This window comes from Schistocerca piceifrons, chromosome 3 (assembly GCF_021461385.2).
Source record: "Schistocerca piceifrons isolate TAMUIC-IGC-003096 chromosome 3, iqSchPice1.1, whole genome shotgun sequence".
NCBI classification, from domain to species: domain Eukaryota; kingdom Metazoa; phylum Arthropoda; class Insecta; order Orthoptera; family Acrididae; genus Schistocerca; species Schistocerca piceifrons.
In genome coordinates this window covers 901,001,831-901,022,751 of record NC_060140.1, presented here as the reverse complement: position 1 = coordinate 901,022,751, position 20,921 = coordinate 901,001,831, and the positions used below count along the sequence as shown (strand labels likewise).

General features: G+C 39.5%; 1 protein-coding gene across 1 annotated transcript in view; it reads left to right on the top strand.

Annotated features, from left to right (window-relative positions):
* Window positions 1-20,800, top strand: part of LOC124789409 — a 55,767-nt gene extending 34,967 nt beyond the window's left edge. Inside the window, exon 2 of the mRNA XM_047256753.1 lies at window positions 19,152-20,800. Within this exon, the coding sequence (XP_047112709.1) occupies window positions 19,361-19,729 (369 nt within the window). The 5' untranslated portion in view covers window positions 19,152-19,360 and the 3' untranslated portion in view covers window positions 19,730-20,800. The remainder of the gene's footprint in view (window positions 1-19,151) is intronic.
* Window positions 20,801-20,921: the final 121 nt, after the last annotated feature.

The following is a 20,921-nucleotide window of genomic DNA, read 5'->3' as shown; positions in this document are numbered from 1 at the left end:
GCTTACACTAACAGCTTTCTAAAGACACATCAATCGACAAAATCGGATGAACCGTTTAGATTTTGGAAATTCGTTGCTGGGTGTTACTCGTATAATTCATCATCAGATACTAAACTTTAAACTAGTAAAGATATTGAAAATCTGATTACACCATCAGAATCGTCATGCAAATAATGGTAATGTACATGTTTCTTTTTGAGGTATCATGATTCCTCTGGCTACTATTAATTTCTATATGAACTGTGAAATTTCAGCCAGTATGGTTTCACGAAGTCCGCCATCTTTGGCACTCTATGGCATACATATCTCCTTCATCGACTCAAAGCCCATTCCACGACAGAGCTGGACCACGTGCTGGGGCTACCCCTCTTGCTACGGCTAATGTACAACACCACAAGGTTGCTGACGAGCCCCGACTTGCCGAGCGGCCCGTGCGGCCACACCAACTCAGAGCTTAGAATATTTTCAGGGCCCCACAACTCGCCCGTTACCTCACAAGGCATACACTGTGTGTTTGATGGTGGAGTTAATTGCAGGCCAGTAGGTGCATTGCCAGGTGACCACTTTCATTTATGAGTCCAGTGCTTTCATTCACGACATCAGTCAATGATGTGGTAGCAATGTCTACAGAATGTTTTGACACAAGGATGGTGGAATAACATTTCTGATCTTCCGTAGCTCACCGTGAGACACTGTCGAGAATGTGAAGCCCATCTGGAATGTTGGGTCTGACCCTGCAGGAAAGCACTCTATCCATCCCTTGTGGACCACCATAATGGCTCTGCTTAGGAATGGATCCTTGCTCACGACTGCCACAACCTCCCACACTGTCAACAGAAATTTGTTCAGGATATCCTAATGGCTGTGGTTCATTATCAAACAAATTATCACCTTCTTGTCAAAGTCAGTGTTGGGACCGTGACAAAGTGTCTCCTTTTCCATGCTGGGAGATGAGCCAGTATTGAATATCATAAGAGTAACTACTCAGAAACAAGACCCAATCCTGTAAATGCTGTGCTGATGTGCCCAGGAGCTTGTATTGGGGACAAAACAGGGAGATGAGCTGCTAACAGGCTGTCAGGAGGTGAAATTTAGTGCTGTACAAGAACTTGAGGAACTTTTTTACACCAAATATGATTATGAAGGCATCCTTCTCGATCTGTAAAATATTGCTCCGTGTTGCTGACAAAGTCTTTTTAGGTGAACACAGCCAAAGTCCAAGGCTGGGTTGAACATTGCCAAATGCTGAGCAAAGGTGTTGTTTCAGTGTCTGAAATGCCACCTGACATGCCTCCCATCACTCCTTTCTTACAAAGCTGGTTCAGTGAATGGCAAAGGTGAGCAGCTTGTGTAAATTTTGTGTAGTAATTGCTACAGCATGCTCTGCTGTAGGGTTTATACCTTCCGTACATAACACATGCCCTAAGTACTGCACTCTAAAATCAAAAAAACATTTCTCAATCTTGCATCATAGTGCATTACCACAGTCACTGATAAACTGCCTACAAATTTTACAAATGCTAAGTTCGATAGTAGGAAAAGGGAGAGAAGAAAACATAGTAGGTGAATATGGATTGGGGGTAAGAAATGAAAGAGGAAGCCGCCTGGTAGAATTTTGCACAGAGCGTAACTTACTCATAGCTAACACATGGTTCAAGAATCATGAAGAAACCTGGAGAAACTAGAGGGTATCAGATAGATTATATAATGTTAAGTCAGAGATTTAGGAACCAGGTTTTAAATTGTAAGACATTTCCAGGGGCAGTTGTGGACTCTGACCACAATCTATTGGTTATGAACTGTATATTAAAACTGAAGAAACTGCAAAAAGGTGGGAATTTAAGGAGATGGGACCTGGATAAACTGACTAAACCAGAGGTTGTACAGAGTTTCACGGAGAGCATAAGGGAACAATTGACAGGAATGGGGGAAAGAAATGCAGTAGAAGAAGAATGCGTAGCTCTGAGGGATGAAGTAGTGAAGGCAGCAGAGGATAAAGTAGGTAAAAAGACGAGGGCACATAGAAATCCTTGGGTAACAGAAGAAATATTGAATTTAATTGATGAAAGGAGAAAAAATAAAAATGCAGTAAATGAAGCAGGCAAAAAGGAATACAAACGTCTCAAAAATGAGACTGAGAGGAAGTGCAAAATGGCTAAGCAGGGATGGCTAGAGGACAAATGTAAGGATGTAGAGGCTTATCTCACTAGGGGTAATATACAGGGTGTTACAAAAAGGTACGGCCAAACTTTCAGGAAACATTTCTCACACACAAATAAAGAAAAGATGTTATGTGGACATGTGTCTGGAAATGCTTAATTTCCATGTTAGAGCTCATTTTAGTTTCGTCAGTATGTACTGTACTTCCTCGATTCACCGCCAGTTGGCCCAATTGAAGGAAGGTAATGTTGACTTCGGTGCTTGTGTTGACATGCGACTCATTGCTCTACAGTACTAGCATCGAGCACATCAGTACGTAGCAGCACCAGGTTAGTGTTCATCACGAATGTGGTTTTGCAGTCAGAGCAGTGTTTACAAATGCGGGTTTGGCAGATGCCCATTTGATGTATGGATTAGCACGGGGCAATAGCCGTGGCGTGGTACGTTTGTATCAAGATAGATTTCCAGAACGAAGGTGTCCCAACAGGAAGACGTTCGAAGCAATTGATCGGCGTCTTAGGGAGCGCGGAACATTCCAGCCTATGGCTTGCGACTGGGGAAGATCTAGAACGACGAAGACACCTGCAATGGACGAGGCAATTCTTCATGCAGTTGACGATAACCCTAATGTCAGCGTCAGAGAAGTTGCTGCTGTACAAGATAACGTTGACCACGTCACTGTATGGAGAGTGCTACGGGAGAACCAGTTGTTTCTGTACCATGTACAGCGTGTGCAGGCACTATCAGCAGCTGATTGGCCTCCACAGGTACACTTCTGCGAATGGTTCATCCAACAATGTGTCAATCCTCATTTCAGTGCAAATTTTCTCTTTACGGATGAGGCTTCATTCCAACGTGATCAGATTGTAAATTTTCACAATCAACATGTGTGGGCTGACAGAATCCGCACCCATTTGTGCAATCACGTCATCAACACAGATTTTCTGTGAATGTTTGGGCAGGCATTGTTGGTGATGTCTTGATTGGGCCCCATGTTCTTCTACCTATACTCAATGGAGCACGTTATCATAATTTCATACGGGATTCTGTACCTGTGCTGCTAGAACATGTGCCTTTACAAGTACGACACAACATGTGGTTCATGCACGATGGAGCTCCTGCACATTTCAGTCGAAGTGTTCGTACGCTTCTCAACAACAGATTCAGTGACCGATGGATTGGTAAAGGCCAACCAATTCCATGGCCTCCACACTCTCCTGACCTCAACCCTCTTGACTTTTAACCTCAACCCTATTGACTTTTATTTATGGGGGCATTTGAAAGCTCTTGTCTACGCAACTCCGTTACCAAATGTAGACACTCTTCGTACTCGTATTGTGGACAGCTGTGATACAATATGCCATTCTCCAGGGCTGCATCAGCGCATCAGGGATTCCATGCGATGGAGGGTGGGTGCATGTATCCTCGCTAACGGAGAACGAACATTTCCTGTAAGAAAGTGTTTGAAGTCATGCTGGTACGTTCTGTTGCTGTGTGTTTCCATTCCATGATTAATGTGATTTGAAGAGAAGTAATAAAATGAGCTCTAACATGGAAAGTAAGCGTTTCCGGACACATGTCCACATAACATATTTTCTTTCTTTGTGTGTGAGGAATGTTTCCTGAAAGTTTGGCCGTACCTTTTTGTGACACCCTGTAGAACTGCCTACAGGAAAATTAAAGAGACCTTTGTAGAAAAGAGAACCACGTGTATGAACATCAAGAGCTCAGATGGAAACCCAGTTCTAAGCAAAGAAGGGAAAGCAGAAAGGTGGAAGGAGTATATAGAGGGTCTATACAAGGGCGATGCACTTGACGACAATATTATGGAAATGGAAGAGGAAGTAGACGAAGATGAAATGGGGGATATGATACTGCGTGAAGAGTTTGACAGAGCACTGAAAGACCTGAGTCGAAACAAGGCCCCGGGAGTAGACAACATTCCATTAGAACTACTGATAGCTTTGGGAGAGCCAGGTCTAACAAATGTACCACCTAGTGAGCAAGATGTGTGAGACAGGCGAAATACCCTCAAACTTGAAGACGAATATAATAATTGCAATCCCAAAGAAAGCAGGTGTTGTCAGATGTGAAAATTACCGAACTGTCAGTTTAATAAGCCACGGCTGCAAAATACTAACACAAATTCTCTACAGACTAATGGAAAAACTGGTAGAAGCCGATCTCAGGTAAGATCAGTTTGGATTCCGTAGAACTGTTGGAACATGTGAGGCAATACTGACCCTACGACTTATCTGAGAAAATAGATTAAGGGAAGGCAAACATACATTTCTAGCATTTGTAGATTTAGAGAAAGCTTTCGACAGTGTTTTCTGGAATACTCTCTTTCAAATTCTAAAAGTGGTAGGGGTAACATACAGGGAGCGAAAGGCTATTTGCAATTTGTACAGAAGCCAGATGACAGTTATAAGAGTTGAGGGGCATGAAAGGGAAGCAGTGGTTGGGAAGGGAGTGAGACAGGGTTGTAGCCTATCCCCGATGTTATTCAATCTGTATATTGAGCAAGCAGTAAAGGAAACAAAAGAAAAATTCGGAGTAGGAATTAAAATCCATGGAGAAGAAATAAAAACTTTGGGGTTCGCCGATGACATTGTAATTCTGTCAGAGACAGCAAAGGACCTGGAAGAGCAGCTGAACGGAATGGACAGTGTCTTGAAAGGAGGATATAAGATGAACATCAACAAAAGCAAAACGAGGATAATGGAATGTAGTCGAATTAAATCTGGTGATGCTGCAGGAATTAGATTAGGAAATGAGACGCTTAATGTAGTAAAGGAGTTTTGCTATTTGGGGAGCAAAATAAGTGATGATGGTTGAAGTAGAGAGGATATAAAATGTAGACTGGCAACGGCAAGGAAAGCGTTTCTGAAGAAGAGAAATATGTTAACATCAAGTATTGATTTAAATGTCAGGAAGTCGTTTCTGAAAGTATTTGTATGGAGTGTACCTATGTATGGAAGTGAAACATGGACAATAAAGTTTGGACAAGAAGATAATAGAAGCTTTCAAAATGTGGTGCTACAGAAGAATGTTGACAATTAGATGGGTAGGTCACATAACTAATGAGGAGGTATTGAATAGAATTGGGGAGAAGAGAAGTTTGTGGCACAACTTGAGTAGAAGAAGGGATCAGTTGGTAGGACATGTTCTGAGGCATCAAGGGATCACCAATTTAGTATTGGAGGGCAGTGTGGAGGGTAAAAATCGTAGAGGGAGACCAAGAGATGAATACACTAAGCAGATTCAGATGGATGTAGGCTGCAGTAGGTACTGGGAGATGAAGAAGCTTGCACAGGATAGAGTAGCATGGAGAGCTGCATCAAACCAGTCTCAGGACTGAAGACCACAACAACAACAACAACAACAACAACAACAACAAGTTCTCTGGGAGCCAGTAACCCAAATGTCATCCAAATAGTTGACATAACATTTGTCATATTTAATAAGTTGCTTAAGAAGACACTGGAATATTTGTGAAGCTGAAGTTAACCCCCAACCGCAAATGATTAAACTGGTACACCCGAAAGAAGTATTTAATACTAAAATCCACTGAGACTCAGCATCCAGTGCCAACTGCAGCTATACATCTCTGAGCTCAATTTTGAAACAACACTGACTGCTGGCCAACTTAGTCATTAATTTGACAGAATGGGGTATATTACAAAAATCTTTTCACTTTGTGCATCGATTCTGTGCTTAAAATTGCAACAAAGGTGAACATTGCCAATGGGTTTTTTGACGATGAACATGAGGGTGGCTCATTGGCCAGATGGAATCAGGGACACCACACAGAGATTCATTCCATCTGTTGAGTTCCATCTTCGCATTGTCTCGCATAGCGAATGGCATGGGGCAGGCTAGGCAGAACCTAGGAACTGCCAATGGTTTCATTGTAATGTGGGTCTCAGAAGTGGTGGCTCTACCTAGATTCTTACCAATATGTGGATCGTATAACTGTAGCAATGCCGCCAAGTGTTGAAATGGCTTTATGTGCAGAAAAGGTTAACTTCATCAGCTACATCAAAACCAAATATAGTGGAAGCATCAAGTGAGGAAGTATTTTCTGCCAACTGTGAATTTAAAATAAAAAACTTGTTGGTGTCCCAACATTTTCATATTTGGCCACAACCAGTAGTTGTTCCTGCAAGAGAGTCTGCTGCTTCTAAAATATACCACTTGGCACTGAGTGCACTGTAAAGGGGGACACCACATCCATTGAAAAGTATCTAAATTGGTCAGACTGGCTGAGGCACGTGTGTTTAACTATCTTGTTGTCCACCATAATATTGTGCTGCACGGCTGCCGATGTGCATGTGGAGTCAGTTGCGAACACGTAGATGTTGTCCAGCAGATGTTTTCCACACAAAACTGTTGAATGTCCTGGCGTATGGCAGATTTGACAAGTTGCAAAGAAAAGTAAGTGGGCATTGTCTCCTCTCATGTAAAGACCAGAAATCTGGGGAAGATTGCTGTGCCTGCAGGGGTGAGTCTGGCTCTGTGAAAGTACGGTACTCTGTGCCTGATGTGAACTTAGTGGAAAACTCATGTGGAAGAGGCTGACAATGGTCTCATGTGGTCCCTATATTTTTAGCAGACCTACACCGGGACACCGGATTACCCATTCCAGTACTATGCCCATCTCAACGATGTGGTTACTGAAGCCTGAATAACTTCCGATGGGCACCTGTCCCACTAATGTGGCTTGTCAAGTTTTGCCTCCTGCCAATCTTTTGAAAACACATTTTGCGATGCTGCAGTCAACTCCTCAGACTCTGAAATATGTGGTACTTTGTCTAATGTTTGATCTGAATGCATTACTGCTTTAGTGTATGCAGCCCTTGTTGGCACCAGCCACACCACTATTTCATGAATTAGGTAGTCGCCGTAGCAGTTGCTACAGTGTTTACACTGAGAGCTACATCTACATGCTAACACCTGTAAGTTGCCTGTCCACATCGCCTGACACTGCCCAGGACATTTATCGTATTGATTACACTACAAGTAGTCACTTATCATGTGTATTTGTTGACTGTCTTAGTGCATTAACAAGTGACACAATTCTGCAAGTTCTACCTTTTCAGAGCAGGTAAGGGGTTGCAATTTTTATACCATCTGATACAAAGTATTACTACTACTACTACTACTACTACTACAACTGGATAGCAATGAAGTGCTCTGATCATTAGGCAGAAAACATCTTAAATAATTTTCCCACCTTTCTGTGATCTCCTCAAAACCTACTACAAATAGGGCTGGTGACGGAGACTGTACTGCCTGTGCTTCCGTTGCTGGCTGCATAACCAGCAAATAGGTGAGCTCCTGCATTTGCAATTGTTGTTGCTGCTGTTCCAACTGTTTTTGTCATTGCTGTTGTTTCAGCTGCTTGTCCTGCAGCTGCATTTGTTGTCCCCAACCCTCCAAAAATGCCGTATCCATGATGACCACAATATATGACTCTTAATTTAAAAACTAATATACACGCAATAGCAAGTTCTTTTCACCAAATGTTATGTCTCTCATAGCGAGATGGTAGCATTCGCATAAAGCTTGGAATGCAGCATATTACCGCAACATGTGGCTCCGTGAACAAAAAGGGGATATTAACCTAATAAGTGAGCAGAGAGTCTGAATGTGCAGCCAGGTACAAAAATGGAACTAAGAGAGTGCGATAGCATGGAGTAATAACAACATGAGATGCAAGCAAATGTATATCAAGTAAACAAGAATTGGACTAGTCGTCTTTCCGCTGTCCCAATGATCTCTGATAGATGATGGAAAGTCAGTGTATAATCTTATGGGGATACCGTCTGGGCCAGATGCCTTCCTGGCATCTAAGGATCTTAACTGTTTACTTTCCCAGATACACTATGTCAGTCATCCTTGCGTTTGTTCGATAATTGAAAGGGGGAATGGTGCTACAGTCCTCTGTCATAAATGAGTTTTGAAATCTAGGTTTAGAATTTCGGCCTTCTGTTTATCATCATCCGTTACATTACCCATACTGTCAGCAAGAGAAGATATTGAATTCTTTGTAGTGTTCATAGATTTTATGTACGCCCAAAATTTTTTTGGGCCTATTTTTAGAATCTGCCGATGAAATATTGCTTTCAAATTCGTTAAAAGAATATCTCATTGACCTTTTGACAGCTGCTTTCATTTTGCATAATTTCTGTTTGTCAGCAGGGCAGTGACTACGTTTAAAAGGACTGTGCAAAATTCTCTGCTTTCTCAGTAACTTCCTAATATATTTGTTGCACCAAGGTGGATCCTTTTACTCCCCTATATTTTTTCTAGGCACATACTTCTCTAGCACGTGGTGGACGATACCTTTACATTCTGACCAAAGATGCTCAATATGTTTGTGTCTCATGGTAGTCTCTATTATTTGTTAAACAGATTGTAGAATGCCATCTGCACATGAGAGTGTGGTCACGTAGACACACGCACACACACACACACTACATGTAACACCAAAATATTATTTTAACGGTGCAATAAATTAATTCTATTAGTTCTTGCTTTAGGAGCAGTTTTTGTACATTCTTGCTTCGTGTGCACTTTAAGTAGTTTAAAAATTCTGCCGTTGAATAGTAGCAATGGTCTAATAAGAATCCTTTAGGGATTTATAACTCAGTAAAATGAGGAAATGTGGGAGATCATTGGGAATTTGTGTAGCCCCATTTACAGTGGAGATTTCAAAGACTGATGTCCTTACTGACTGCACATCTAGTTTTTCTTTTCACCTGGTATCATAACCATTTATATTAAAGTTTTTATTTACCTCTTTTAAAGTTTTTTTTACATATTTACATGTTTGTTGATTTATTATGTAGGGGAGTGGGGGGGATGGAAGATTTTGAAAGAGGGGTGTGCAGGAATGTGTTTGTCGTGTATTGCACATTGATCTTGTAGTTCTTTTTTGGATCAAGATGATGACTGTGCTCCCTCAGAATATAATCCCATACTGTAGAATGTTGTAGAAATGAGCATTGTGCAACTCAAACTAGGTGGAAGCTTGCTTTGTATGCAAGGAAGTATAACCTGCAGCATGCTTTCTTCACCATCACATTTGCATTTGTTATGTGTATCTAACATTTAAATTCATGTTGAAGCCAAATGCCTAAATTTTTTTTGTTTCCAGTTAGCATGTGATTTTGCTGGAGTTCTTAGTCACAGAGACTTTTCCCTTATGAATGGAAGTTTAGAAAAGTTGCATTATGTGTATTCATTAGTAGCTTATTTCCTTCAAACTAGTCATTTAGCTGGTCTGTAGCTGTATTTATGTTTGCTAGTAATTATCTTGGGGTTTCCCCCATAAGAAGAATTCTAATGTCATCTGCATACAAGACTCTTTTTTTGCGATTCAGTTCTTAAATCCAAGTGTTTTATGCACATAAGGAAAAGGATATGCCCAAGAATGAATCTTTGAGGGACACCACACTGTGTTTTTCCTGCGTATGAAAAATATGTTCTGGTGCTGTCATTTAGCTCATGTTATATTACTGCTTTCTGTTTCTGATTTCTTAAGTATGAGGAGAACCATTTTAATGCCAGGCCTCTAATTAATTAGTTTTGGAGCTTTTCCAATAGGATTTTGTGGTCCAAGATTTAAAGATCTTCATTTAGATCTAAGAAAATGCCAGCAGCATTTTTTTTCTTCTAGAATCTTCTGTAAAAATTACAGATGGCACTAATAGATTTATTTTTCCAGAAACCATGCAGGGCATTAGTGAGGATTTTGTACTTGTCCAGGAATTCATTAATCAGTTATACATGATCCTTTCAGTGATTTATGCAAAAACCTGATGATAAAGAGACTGGTCTATAGTTTCTTAAATGTGCTTTGTCACATTTTTATGAACAGGGATCACTTTGGCAATTTTAATAGTCAGGAAATGCTCCTGTCGAAAAGGACAAGTTGATTATATTTGATTATAATACATTCCTTCGTGATGGAATCAAGAACACCATCAATTTCCGAGGACTTTTAAGGTTCTTACTATATGAATGATTTTATTCGGGGTTGTTTCATAGAGACCGTTTGAGGGGAGGCAAGAATTTGCTTTGTTCTGATCATAGTTGTTTGGCCTATCTCTCATATTAATGATGATGATGATGATTATTATTATTTTATTTTTTTATTTTTTGTTTTGGCTGCATAGTTCTGCCTGAAGAGATTTTCTGTCTGTTGGGGGTCAGTAACACTCTTATTTTCATAGTTCAGCATGACTTTTTCCCTTTTACTATTTCCTTTCTGTTTTATTACTTTCCAGATAGTTGTCTTTTGTTTTCTGACTCTGATATAAACTTATCATTGTGCATTATTTTTGCCTGACACATGGCTTTTCTATATACCTAAATGTGTTTTGTAATATAACTGTTAAGGATAGGGGTACGTTGTGGATTTTTCTGTGATTACACAATTCTCTTTCTGTGTTGCTTGAAATTTTTTTGCCTGTTGCTATCAGTGTCTTTGTTTTTAGATCTGTGTTCCTTACTACCTATTTTTCGAGTGGAAATGATGTTTCAAAATAATACTTGAAAATGTCAGAGGACTTTTCAAATTTTTGTTGGTATCGTACATCTGAGAAATATCTTCCCACCTTTCTATTGACAGTAAGTGAGTGAATTTTTCTGAGCTCTATGTGTTGAACATTCTTGCAGTCATAGGTCTTTTATGGTTTCAGCTGTGCAGTAAGTAGCCTAAGAGGATTACCATTTGTGCTTCATGATCATAAAATCTGCATTTATGCATTTTGCAGTATAGGTTGTGTTTACAAGTGTTAGGTCCAGAGTTGTAGGAGTAGTTTTTGTAATTCTTGTTGGGGGCTGTAATTGTTTTAAATCAAAAGTATTTGTTAGGTTGAGTAACATTTCCTTTATCCCACTTGTTCAAAGAAAATTAATTTTGAAATCTCCACATTGTACTATTGATTCTTTGACATGTATCCTATTTAGTAATGTGTAAAGTTTAATGATTGTGACTCAACGTTACCAATTGGAGAGTGATGGATACACATGACAACTGTATTTTCACCACTTTATTTCTACGACTGTTGCTTTAAAGCCTCTTTCTGCATACTTTTAGTTAAAATAGCAGTACCTCCATTATTTCTGATTTATTCTACAGAAGCAGTTTGCAAGTGTGAAGCCTGGTATCAAAAATGAAGCAATTGGTTCTGCCTTTAACCAGTGTTCCAAGAGATGTAGAACACTGATAAATTGAAGTTCACTATTTAGCAAAACCTCAGAGTAAGTTTTCTAATGGCATTTTATTACATCATTCACCTCAGCTTTGGAGAGATTCTGTCCATAAAAAATCAACTGTGCAGATGCTTGGAGTCGCCTTTTGTCTCATTGACTTCAAAGTGCTTTATGCCCCCAGCATAGCCATCCATGTGGCTGCCACATTTGTGCTCTTGTTTTGGTTTCTTGCACCCCATCATTCCCAAAGACTTTTTCTCTTGCTCAGGATCATTGGCTCCTTCCATGTTATCATTATTATCGTAAACAGCTTCCAAAGGCTACCTTAGCAGTTAACTACTGTTAATTATTGTCACCTATATTTGTGCTCAAGAGAATGAAAAAATGAAAATCTACTACTTTAGGGAGTGGGACTGGTGGGAGATAAACTTCGCTGCTTTTTTCCAGTTATTCTATTTAATTAGTTACTACTTAAAATGTAAATGGTTACACTGGTAGTTGTGAAATACCCATATTTTCAAAACAGTTAAAACATACCTACTGTGAATTTTACTACCAATCTGATAATTTACAGTAAGGATGCCTAATGTGTTGTGCTTTCAGCAGATTAGTTTTTAATATGGAAGTCCCAATTAATTGCCTTATGCCTGAAGCCAGCTCATTACTGTTTTTGCATCAGAAAATAGAACTCCACTTTTGAACCAGTATAGCTTGTCTGGAGATGTACGTAGAATGAATATGTGTAAACTTTTCAATTGAGAGGTTTTGTAAAGTTTTTACTTCCTGTTTTTAATTTTCTGAATTTCGACAGTGTGATGCCATTTATATTATAATTTGGATTTGGCAAGGTTACTGGGTCTCACTTTTTTAAATAGAAGTTTACTTTGCTGGTCTGAGGGGGTTGAAGGAAAGATTCCAGCAAGCTCTGAACATTTTGAAGTATATCGCCCACTGAACTTGGGAAGTAGACGAACTGTGTACTTTGGTGTTACAGGGCTTTTGTGTCATGGAAGTTAGCATACTCTTGCACAGTTTATGCATTGTTTATTCATCATATTTAAAAATTAGGTTTAATGGGCCATGAGGCAGTTACAATGGCTATAGAATTAGCATTCATAATCAAAAGCACGCTGTTCAATACAGTAGTCGAGATGCTGACCTCGTATCCAGGAGGATGGAGCTTGCTCTCTTTGGCCATTCAGATTTAGGCTTTCTGCAGGCTTTCTATATCATTTGAGGTAGATGTCAGGACAGGATAGTTCCTACAGCAAGGCCTCAGCCAACTACCTGTCTAGTCCTCATTAGAACATACTTACATATTCTACATCTACATTTATACTCCGCAAGTCACCCAACAGTGTATATTTGAGCAATTTATTTTCATTGTTTTATGACAGCATAGCCTATATGATTGTGAAGTGAGCCCTGAATGAATGAATTAATAAATAAATAGGTTCCTTATCAGCCTTTGCACAGAGGCCTTTTAAGCTTAATGTTAAATCAGAAGGCAGCTCCTCATCATTCAGTGAGCGTACAAAAAATATTGTCTCGCTTATGAGGAAGTGGTTGAGTTGCCTCTCCTTAAAGTGCCAGATTTATTTTGCGACTATTGATTACATGTTTATTGAAATCAAACTCTCCAGTTGCCAGTTACACTGCAATTTTGATCATACCTTTAATTTTGTGACCATACTGTCTTTGGCTTAGCCATTTGAGAATGATTTGTAATTGAGTCGAAACTGATTGTGTGAGTAAAACTACAACATAACTAGCAACTAATTCCAGTGATCACATAAAATATATTTTGTACAACAGTCATTTGTTTACCATACTGTTAACTGCCAGTTTGTGCAATGAAGTTTTAATACTTGTCCAAGAAGAACAGATTGATTGGAATTCATGTGAGCAATAAGCTGCATGCATCTCCTGCATAAGTTGTAATAGCATTTACCCACATTCTGTTAGGTTCTTTTCGTGATCTTTTGTTATTTCTTGAAATCTACCAGAGAATTTCTGTGATCCATTGGCCTTATATTGTCTGGCAGTGGGATTGTTGTTATTTAACCTGACCCAAACATGAACTGTGTGTTACAAAAAACAAGAAAAATTAAAAAATCCAGAAAACCCAACAAAACCTAAATATAATTAATTATGAAAATTTAATTAACATACAAAATGTTACAGAGTTAGCCTTGCACAAACTAAAGAGCAGTCATATTTATTGAAGGCAACTATTGACTGTCACAAGAATTTATTTTTCTTAATATTGTGTTTTAACTTTTCTTGCAATTAAACAAACATTTAAAAAACACTTACACAAAAAGAAACTTTGCCTTGATGTAGAATCATAATGACTGTAAAGTACAATTTAGTTTAAATGCATAAACTTTTTTCTCTTCATCTATTTCTTGGATCTTTTCTCTCCTAAATTATCTCCCAATTTTTATCAGGCAAGCCTATAGACAGAGAAGATTCTATCAAAGCATGCAATGCTGACAGAGCAAGAAATGAGATATTAATAAAGTATTTGCAAGAATGTCTTACTGTTTTGAATAAATTAATTGTAGGAATTTAAATTGAACTATTTGATTGACAATACAAAGAAACTAATAAAAACCATGAAAACTTAATTTACCCACTGGATTGATTGTACTTTTTTTAAATCTGGGTGGTCCTAAACCCTGCTGCCAACTTTGTTCAATTTTCAATGCAGTTATGATTGTGTTTTTCACACTGTTCCTTGATCTATTTGTTTGTTATCCTGTCTAACCCAGTAATTTGAACAACTGTATCTTTAAGTAACCCTTGATTTTTGTATAGATTTCACACTAAAATACCATGTTTCACTACCTTACGTCAGATCAGGTATTGTGTGATTATTACAAATTTTCCATTTCAGACAAATCAAAGCTTAACTTTGAATACCCAATTTACTTTACTAATGAATTTTTACTCTTTTGTGTATTTCTTTTGTTGTGCCTCCAGATATTATCTTCGTAAACATACGGGGTATCTTGCAATATTGATCCTACAGATAATGGACAACTTCAGGCTGCAGTTAAATTGAAGTGATGAGTGTTAAAGGGAGACTAGTCCATTGAGGCCAATTTTCAGTAAAACAAACAAAACTGTCTCATTCTGAAAATATTGGCAAATTGTTCATTTGGATGGTACTTTTCTGTGGAACCAGCATTCAGAAAAATGCTTGATGAGAAAACTTAATTTTAGTTCAGGTTCTCTGTTTGATAGACCTTTTAGAAGATCAAGGACTACTGCCTTATTAACATGCCACAAAGAAATAGTCAATTTTCTTTGGTTTTTCTGGTGAATTATGGGAAAGCAAAGGTTTTTGGGAAAACAAAGGTTTTTATGAGAAACCAACATTGTTCAAGGAAAACAGAATGTTTTTTATGTGAACAGTGAAAGTATAAGAGAGAGACCTCAAGACAAACGAAAAACATTCAAGGAGTGTTGTCGTTTAATCACTGTACTCAGGTGCTTGGCTATCTCGAGTTGGCCATCATATGGTGATTTCCTGAAATATTTCTATTGCTTTTTCTGTCAAAAATAGATCACACACACACACACACACACACACACACACACACACACACACACACACACAATTGCAGTTGCTGGCAACTGAAGCCACGCAGTGGGCAGCAGCACTAGTGTGATATATTGTGTAGGTTTGGTGGATGACGGAATACCACTGCGGGACGGGTGGGAAGGATAGTGGGCAGGACATTTCTCATTTCGGGGCATGACGAGAGATAGTCAAAACCCTGGTGGAGAACATAATTCAGCCCTGGGTGGTACTGAGTTATGAGGAGAATGCTCCTCTGTGGGCAGACGGTGAGACTTTGGGAGCTGGTGGGAGACTGGAAAGATAAGGCACAGGAGATAATATTTTTTTTGGCAGAATCTGAATCCAGCTGCCACCCCTCCTTCCACAGTGACCTTCATCTTTTCAGATTCCGCCTATCTGTAGCCCTCGCCAACATAGTCCTGCAAAACCATATCAACTAAGCCCAAACCTCCTTGCAGTACCTTCTCTCCATCCGCAAAATTCTGTGATAGACCTAGATGCAAGGACATGTCCCATACATCCTCCTAGCACCACCTACTTCAATCTGGTCACAAACATCACCTATTCCATAAAACACAGGGCTACCTGTGATACCAGTCATGTGATCTACAAGCTAAGCTGTAACCAATGTGCTGCATTCTACGTAGGCTTGACAACCAACAAGCTATCTGTCTGCATGAGTGGCCACCGACAAACTGTGGCCTAGAAACAGCCGGGCCACCCTGTTGCTGAGCATGCTGCCCAAAATGATGTTCTTCATTTCAATGATTGCTTCATAGCCTGTGCCATATGAATCCTCCCCACCAACGCCAGCTTTTGTGAATTGTGCAGGTGGGAACTTTCCCTGCAATATATCCTACGTTCCCGTAATCCTCCTGGCCTCAACCTTTGTTAGTCATTGCCCCTACCCACCCAGCCCCTTACCTGCTCCCATTCCAGCACTACACAGTGCTCATTCCACCATCGGACCCAGTCTTTTTTTACTTCTCTCCTTTTCCGCTCCCCCCTCCTCTCTACTGCCCTTGGTCTAACCTCCCGACTGCATATAGCTGCCCTACCCTCTCTCCACCTTTTCCCTGTGCACTTCCCAGCAGCACTTCACTATTCCCCACCCCCATCCTACTATCCCTCCCCCTCCACACCCCCAACCTTCTCCTTACCCCCACCCAGTCGCTTCTCTCATCATGCACTGGTAGTGCTGCTCACAGTGTGGCTTCAGTTGCCAGAGACTGCAGTCGTGTGTGTGTGTGTGTGTTGCATTTGCACAAGTGTGTGTGTGTGTGTGTGTGTGTGTGTGTGTGTGTGTGTGTGTGTCTTCTATTTTTGACAAAGGTCATGCTGGCTGAAAGCTAATTTGTTACAGTCTTTCTGTTGTGCCTATCTGCGAATGAGCATCTCTGCTACTTGGTGATTTGTAACTTTCCTTTTCAAAATATTGTTACATTCTAATCTGGATTTTCCATTGTTTGGTTAAAGTTTTCCTGGGTTTATAGTGACTTTTTCACTGGTGTAGCTGCACCGGCAGGCAGACAAATGATGATGACACTGGATGCCTTCTTGTTGAGGAAGAAGCTGTGTTTTTCCTCTGACTTACGAGCTCTGATTTACGAGCTTCAACCACTTCTTTTGAGTCATATCTGTATGTGAAAATCATTAGACCAAAGATTTCCCCTGCACAGATTTTGGCTACTACTGTCTTTCCGCAGAAAAACTATGTTTTTTGTAGTAGCCTCAAATTAAATTCAGTCACCTTGCAGAGTGAAAAAATTCTGTCCATCTTCCTCATTTTTCTCTTCGCCATGGAGAAGTCAGGATATACATAAAAATAACCATGGTTAGTAACTGTGGTTAGTTTTTATATTATGGATGTTGAAGACACTGGCAGTTAGTTGCCTCAGGTAGAAAAGCTCCTACACTGGTATTTTCGGCAGTTGGACATTGTCCATGAAAAAAGAACACGAAGCTGGGACATATGCATCTTTTTTGTCTTTGGCATTTTACGCTTTAGCCATAAACACATTGTAAAATTTCTTGTTTTTTCATTTGTGAAGTAAAAGTTCTGCAGCAGCTGTCCTTCTTACATTTCCAGAAAGATGCAGAGATTTTATTTTCACTTCATGTTTTTCACAAGTGCATCTTGTAGTTGCCCAAACATAGAACTGAAATTCTCGGGAAAATATGTCATATAAGATCTGTTACACACTCCTTTCACTTCTAGATGAAGTATTTTGAACAAACCAAACATTGTTTTTATGCGTAGCTCAGCATTCAAAAATGCTGACATGTTCCTGCTCTAGTGCGTCTATTTTGTGGGAAAACTTAGCAATGTACTGATGAATCACTCTTCTCGTTTCAGCAGCTCAAATGAAACTGACATGTTTGACTTGTTTGACTATGGGAGTTTTTCCTTTCAAGCAGAGAGCCCTCAGATGTCAAACTTTTTGTTAGAGATGACGAAAATTGATAAAAATGCCTTCAAAGATACCTTTACTCATGAGACATCTTGCAATATGTGGTACTTCCACTGATGAGTCCTTTTGAAAGCTCTTTCATCTTTTGTGCTCCGACGTTGCACGATCGGGTGTGGATCCCTGAGGCCTTGTAGACAGACATCTTGTTTGTTCTTGATTGCAAAGTTTGTGTGAAAAGCTTTCAGAATGCTGTTTCGTTCATCCCCTTTATGTTCCAAAAAAACATTCTTGCACCTCAAAAATAAAAGCATGATTCAAATCATTCTAAATGATTTTTCAATATTGTATAGCATGAGAATGAACAACATTTTTGTGATTGCATTTTTACTTAAGAGCAAGGCGGTCCAACTTTTTGCTGGTACAAGGTCATTTGTGTGGATGACGCACTCTTCACCATGCAGTTTGACCATTTTTATTTTTTCCCTGGCATGAGCAGTTAGGTTGGCTTTTTTTCACCCACAAGACAAGCTACATAATAAATCACTATCACATGTAGCTGTATCCCTCATGTACTCGATGTGAAACACAGTGCGTGCAAACATTAGTACTTCTGTGGTGACAGACTTGATCGAACTGAAAGTCAAATAACTATGCTGGTGGAGGGGGGAGGATGAGATATGTGCCAACATGCAACAACCTCTATAATATCATGAGGTAACATGCCAGGTGACCGCGCCTTCGCTTGCATGTTAAAGTGGCCAGTGTCTGGACTGTTGCCCTTTTAATTTATTAACTTCGGAAACGTGTGCTTATCAGCCACCAATATGTCTCTAAAAGTGGTGGACAATGGTCCTTTCAGCGTGAAACAATGAAGCTGCCCATGCCGAACCCAAAAATGCAAACAAATCATAACGAAAATCGAAGAAACACAGACTAATGCCCTTCATTCACTAATTCACTTATTTTTTGTATTTTTTAATCAAATAGGATATATAGTTTGTAAATTGTCTCTCTTAGTTTATTTTCTGCCCCTGTTCACCATAAAATACTAATGATAATGTGTGTCCAAAATATGTTAGAGCTGCCACGGACATTTTATAGCACTGAATGGGAAGTGTACGAAAATGTTCTGAGGTGCCATATGTGAATATGTATATCAAAATTATTAAAGTCCTGAATCTAAGTGAAAGTACAAACTCAAAAGTCCAGCACCCACGGTAAGGTTTTAACACTCTCCACGCCAAGCCCATAAAATTTACAGGCCACTGGACTTGTGAAAATTGCCAAGCCCATAGAATTTACAGGGTACAGTGTTTTCGTTGAGTATCAGCTCTTTGATGCTATTCTGACGGCTTTGGATGGTGATATGGGCTTCCTAGGATCTTAGTTCAGGCTTGTGTTCAGCGATGGCACGAGAAGTATCTTTCTCTTAGTGATGTTTGAGGAATAATGTATCTTCACACCAACGTTGGCGCGCAGTGCTTTATTCGTGCCAACGCCGGCACATGGCAAATGTCGGTTGTGAACGGTGTTCAAAATGGGACAGAGAGTACTATCTGATTGGGAAATAAGTGACTTACTCATGATGGAAGGGGTTTTATATGATACAGAGAGTGCAGAAGAGGATGAGGAAGAGAATGGCATTTTTGAAGATACGTGAATTACTACTTATACATTACATGGTTATGTTACTATTTATGCCGTTTTATGCATTTTGTTAGGCTTTGCTGCAACCACACTATCACAGGCTATATTATTCTTTTCAGTTGATGATCTGAACAACAGTAGCTCGTCAGAAGGGGCTGGAAGCGATGATGAATTTCAGTACGCACAACTTGATGTTTCTGTCGCTGAAGCTGACATCTGGAGTACAGCTGATTTTTTACCGTCTTTGCTTATCAACACAACGCCAAGAAAAATACTTGCAGACATCAATTCTGCAAGTTCGGTATTCAACTGTGCTAAAGTGTTTCTAATGGACGGAGATATCAGAGACTTGAAAGCACAAACAAATCCATATGCAGTGCAAACAGTTATAAAGAAACGTAGTACAAATCAACTGAAACCTCATTCATTATTGTGTTCATGGAAGCCAGTTACATTGACTAACATGAGTTTCTTGGGCCTCATTTTCCATATGTGCATTTCCGGAAGGCCAAGAATGGCAGTTCACTGGTGCTCTAATCCAATTGGAAGTTGCAATTTCTGTTCACATGTAATGAGTCGTTTGCGGTATATTCAGATACATTCTTTCCTACAGCTCACTGACAATCATAAGAAAAAAAGCCAGGAGAAGAAGGATTTCATCCACTCTTCAAAATCCTTCCTTACTACAACAGGCTGAGGGAATGTTGTATTCAAGCATGTCGTCCATCAGAAAAACGTACAATAGATGAAGGTATATGCCCATTACGAGCTCATGTAAGTTTTCAAGTGTAAATACAGAACAAACCTCACAAATACGGCTTGAAGCCACACACTGTTGCAGAGGCAAGCAGTGTTATGTCCTCAATTTTGGAGTGTATGCTGGAAAGCAGGTGCTCAACAATGCGTCATCAGCAGTTGTCTTGAGGCTCCTGTCTGAAGGCAATCTGTTGCATAAAGGCCACACTGTGCACTTAGATAGATTGTATTCGAGTCCAGATTTGTTTCAGCATTTGGCTCAAGCAGGAACTGCTGCTGTAGTCATTGTGAGCAAGTCAAGGAGATCGATGCCCCAAGATTTAGTTGCAACTAAACTACAGAAGGGAGAAATGACATACAGGCATAGAGGTAATATGTTGGCAATGAAATGGAAGGACAAGAGGGATGTGTATTCATTATCAACTAGACATAGGTACACACACAAAAAAGAATGGTACATTTGTACTGAAGCCACTTCTAGTTCTAGATTACAATTGCAACAAGGTTGGGGGTCGATCTTGCAGAACAATGCTTACAGTAAAATGTATTTCGACACAGGACAGTAAAATGGTGTAGGGAACTGTATTTTCACGTGCTGCTTATTGGAGTGTCAAATTCATTCTTGTTGTACAATTCGGTGCACCAGAAGAAAATGACAATCACTGACTTTTTTTATAACACTTGCAGCTGAGTTCAGTCAGGAGGAAGTGCAACAAGTCACTGGTACAAATATAAAAAGTGTGGAACTGTGGGAAGATTATTAAAAAGGCATTTTCTGTAGCACATACCATAAACATCCAAGAAGCATACTGCATGTGCGTGCCATGTATGCAGCTCTAGGAGCAAGAAAGGAACTGGAAAAGCTTCCCGCAAAATAACGCAGTATCAATGTGAGCAGTGTGGTGTCACATTGTGTTTGGGACGTTGTTTGAAAATATTCCACACAAAGAAACATTATGTTTCGGTGTGAGAATTGTGTTGAGGAATATAAAGAGTGGATATAAATAAAATATTTTCACTTTATAAATTTTTTGCTGTATTTTATTTGAATATATGACATTTTTATATTTACAAAAACATGGCAGTTAATTATGTGATTACCTTCAAAACCCTATTAAATACAACATAAACAT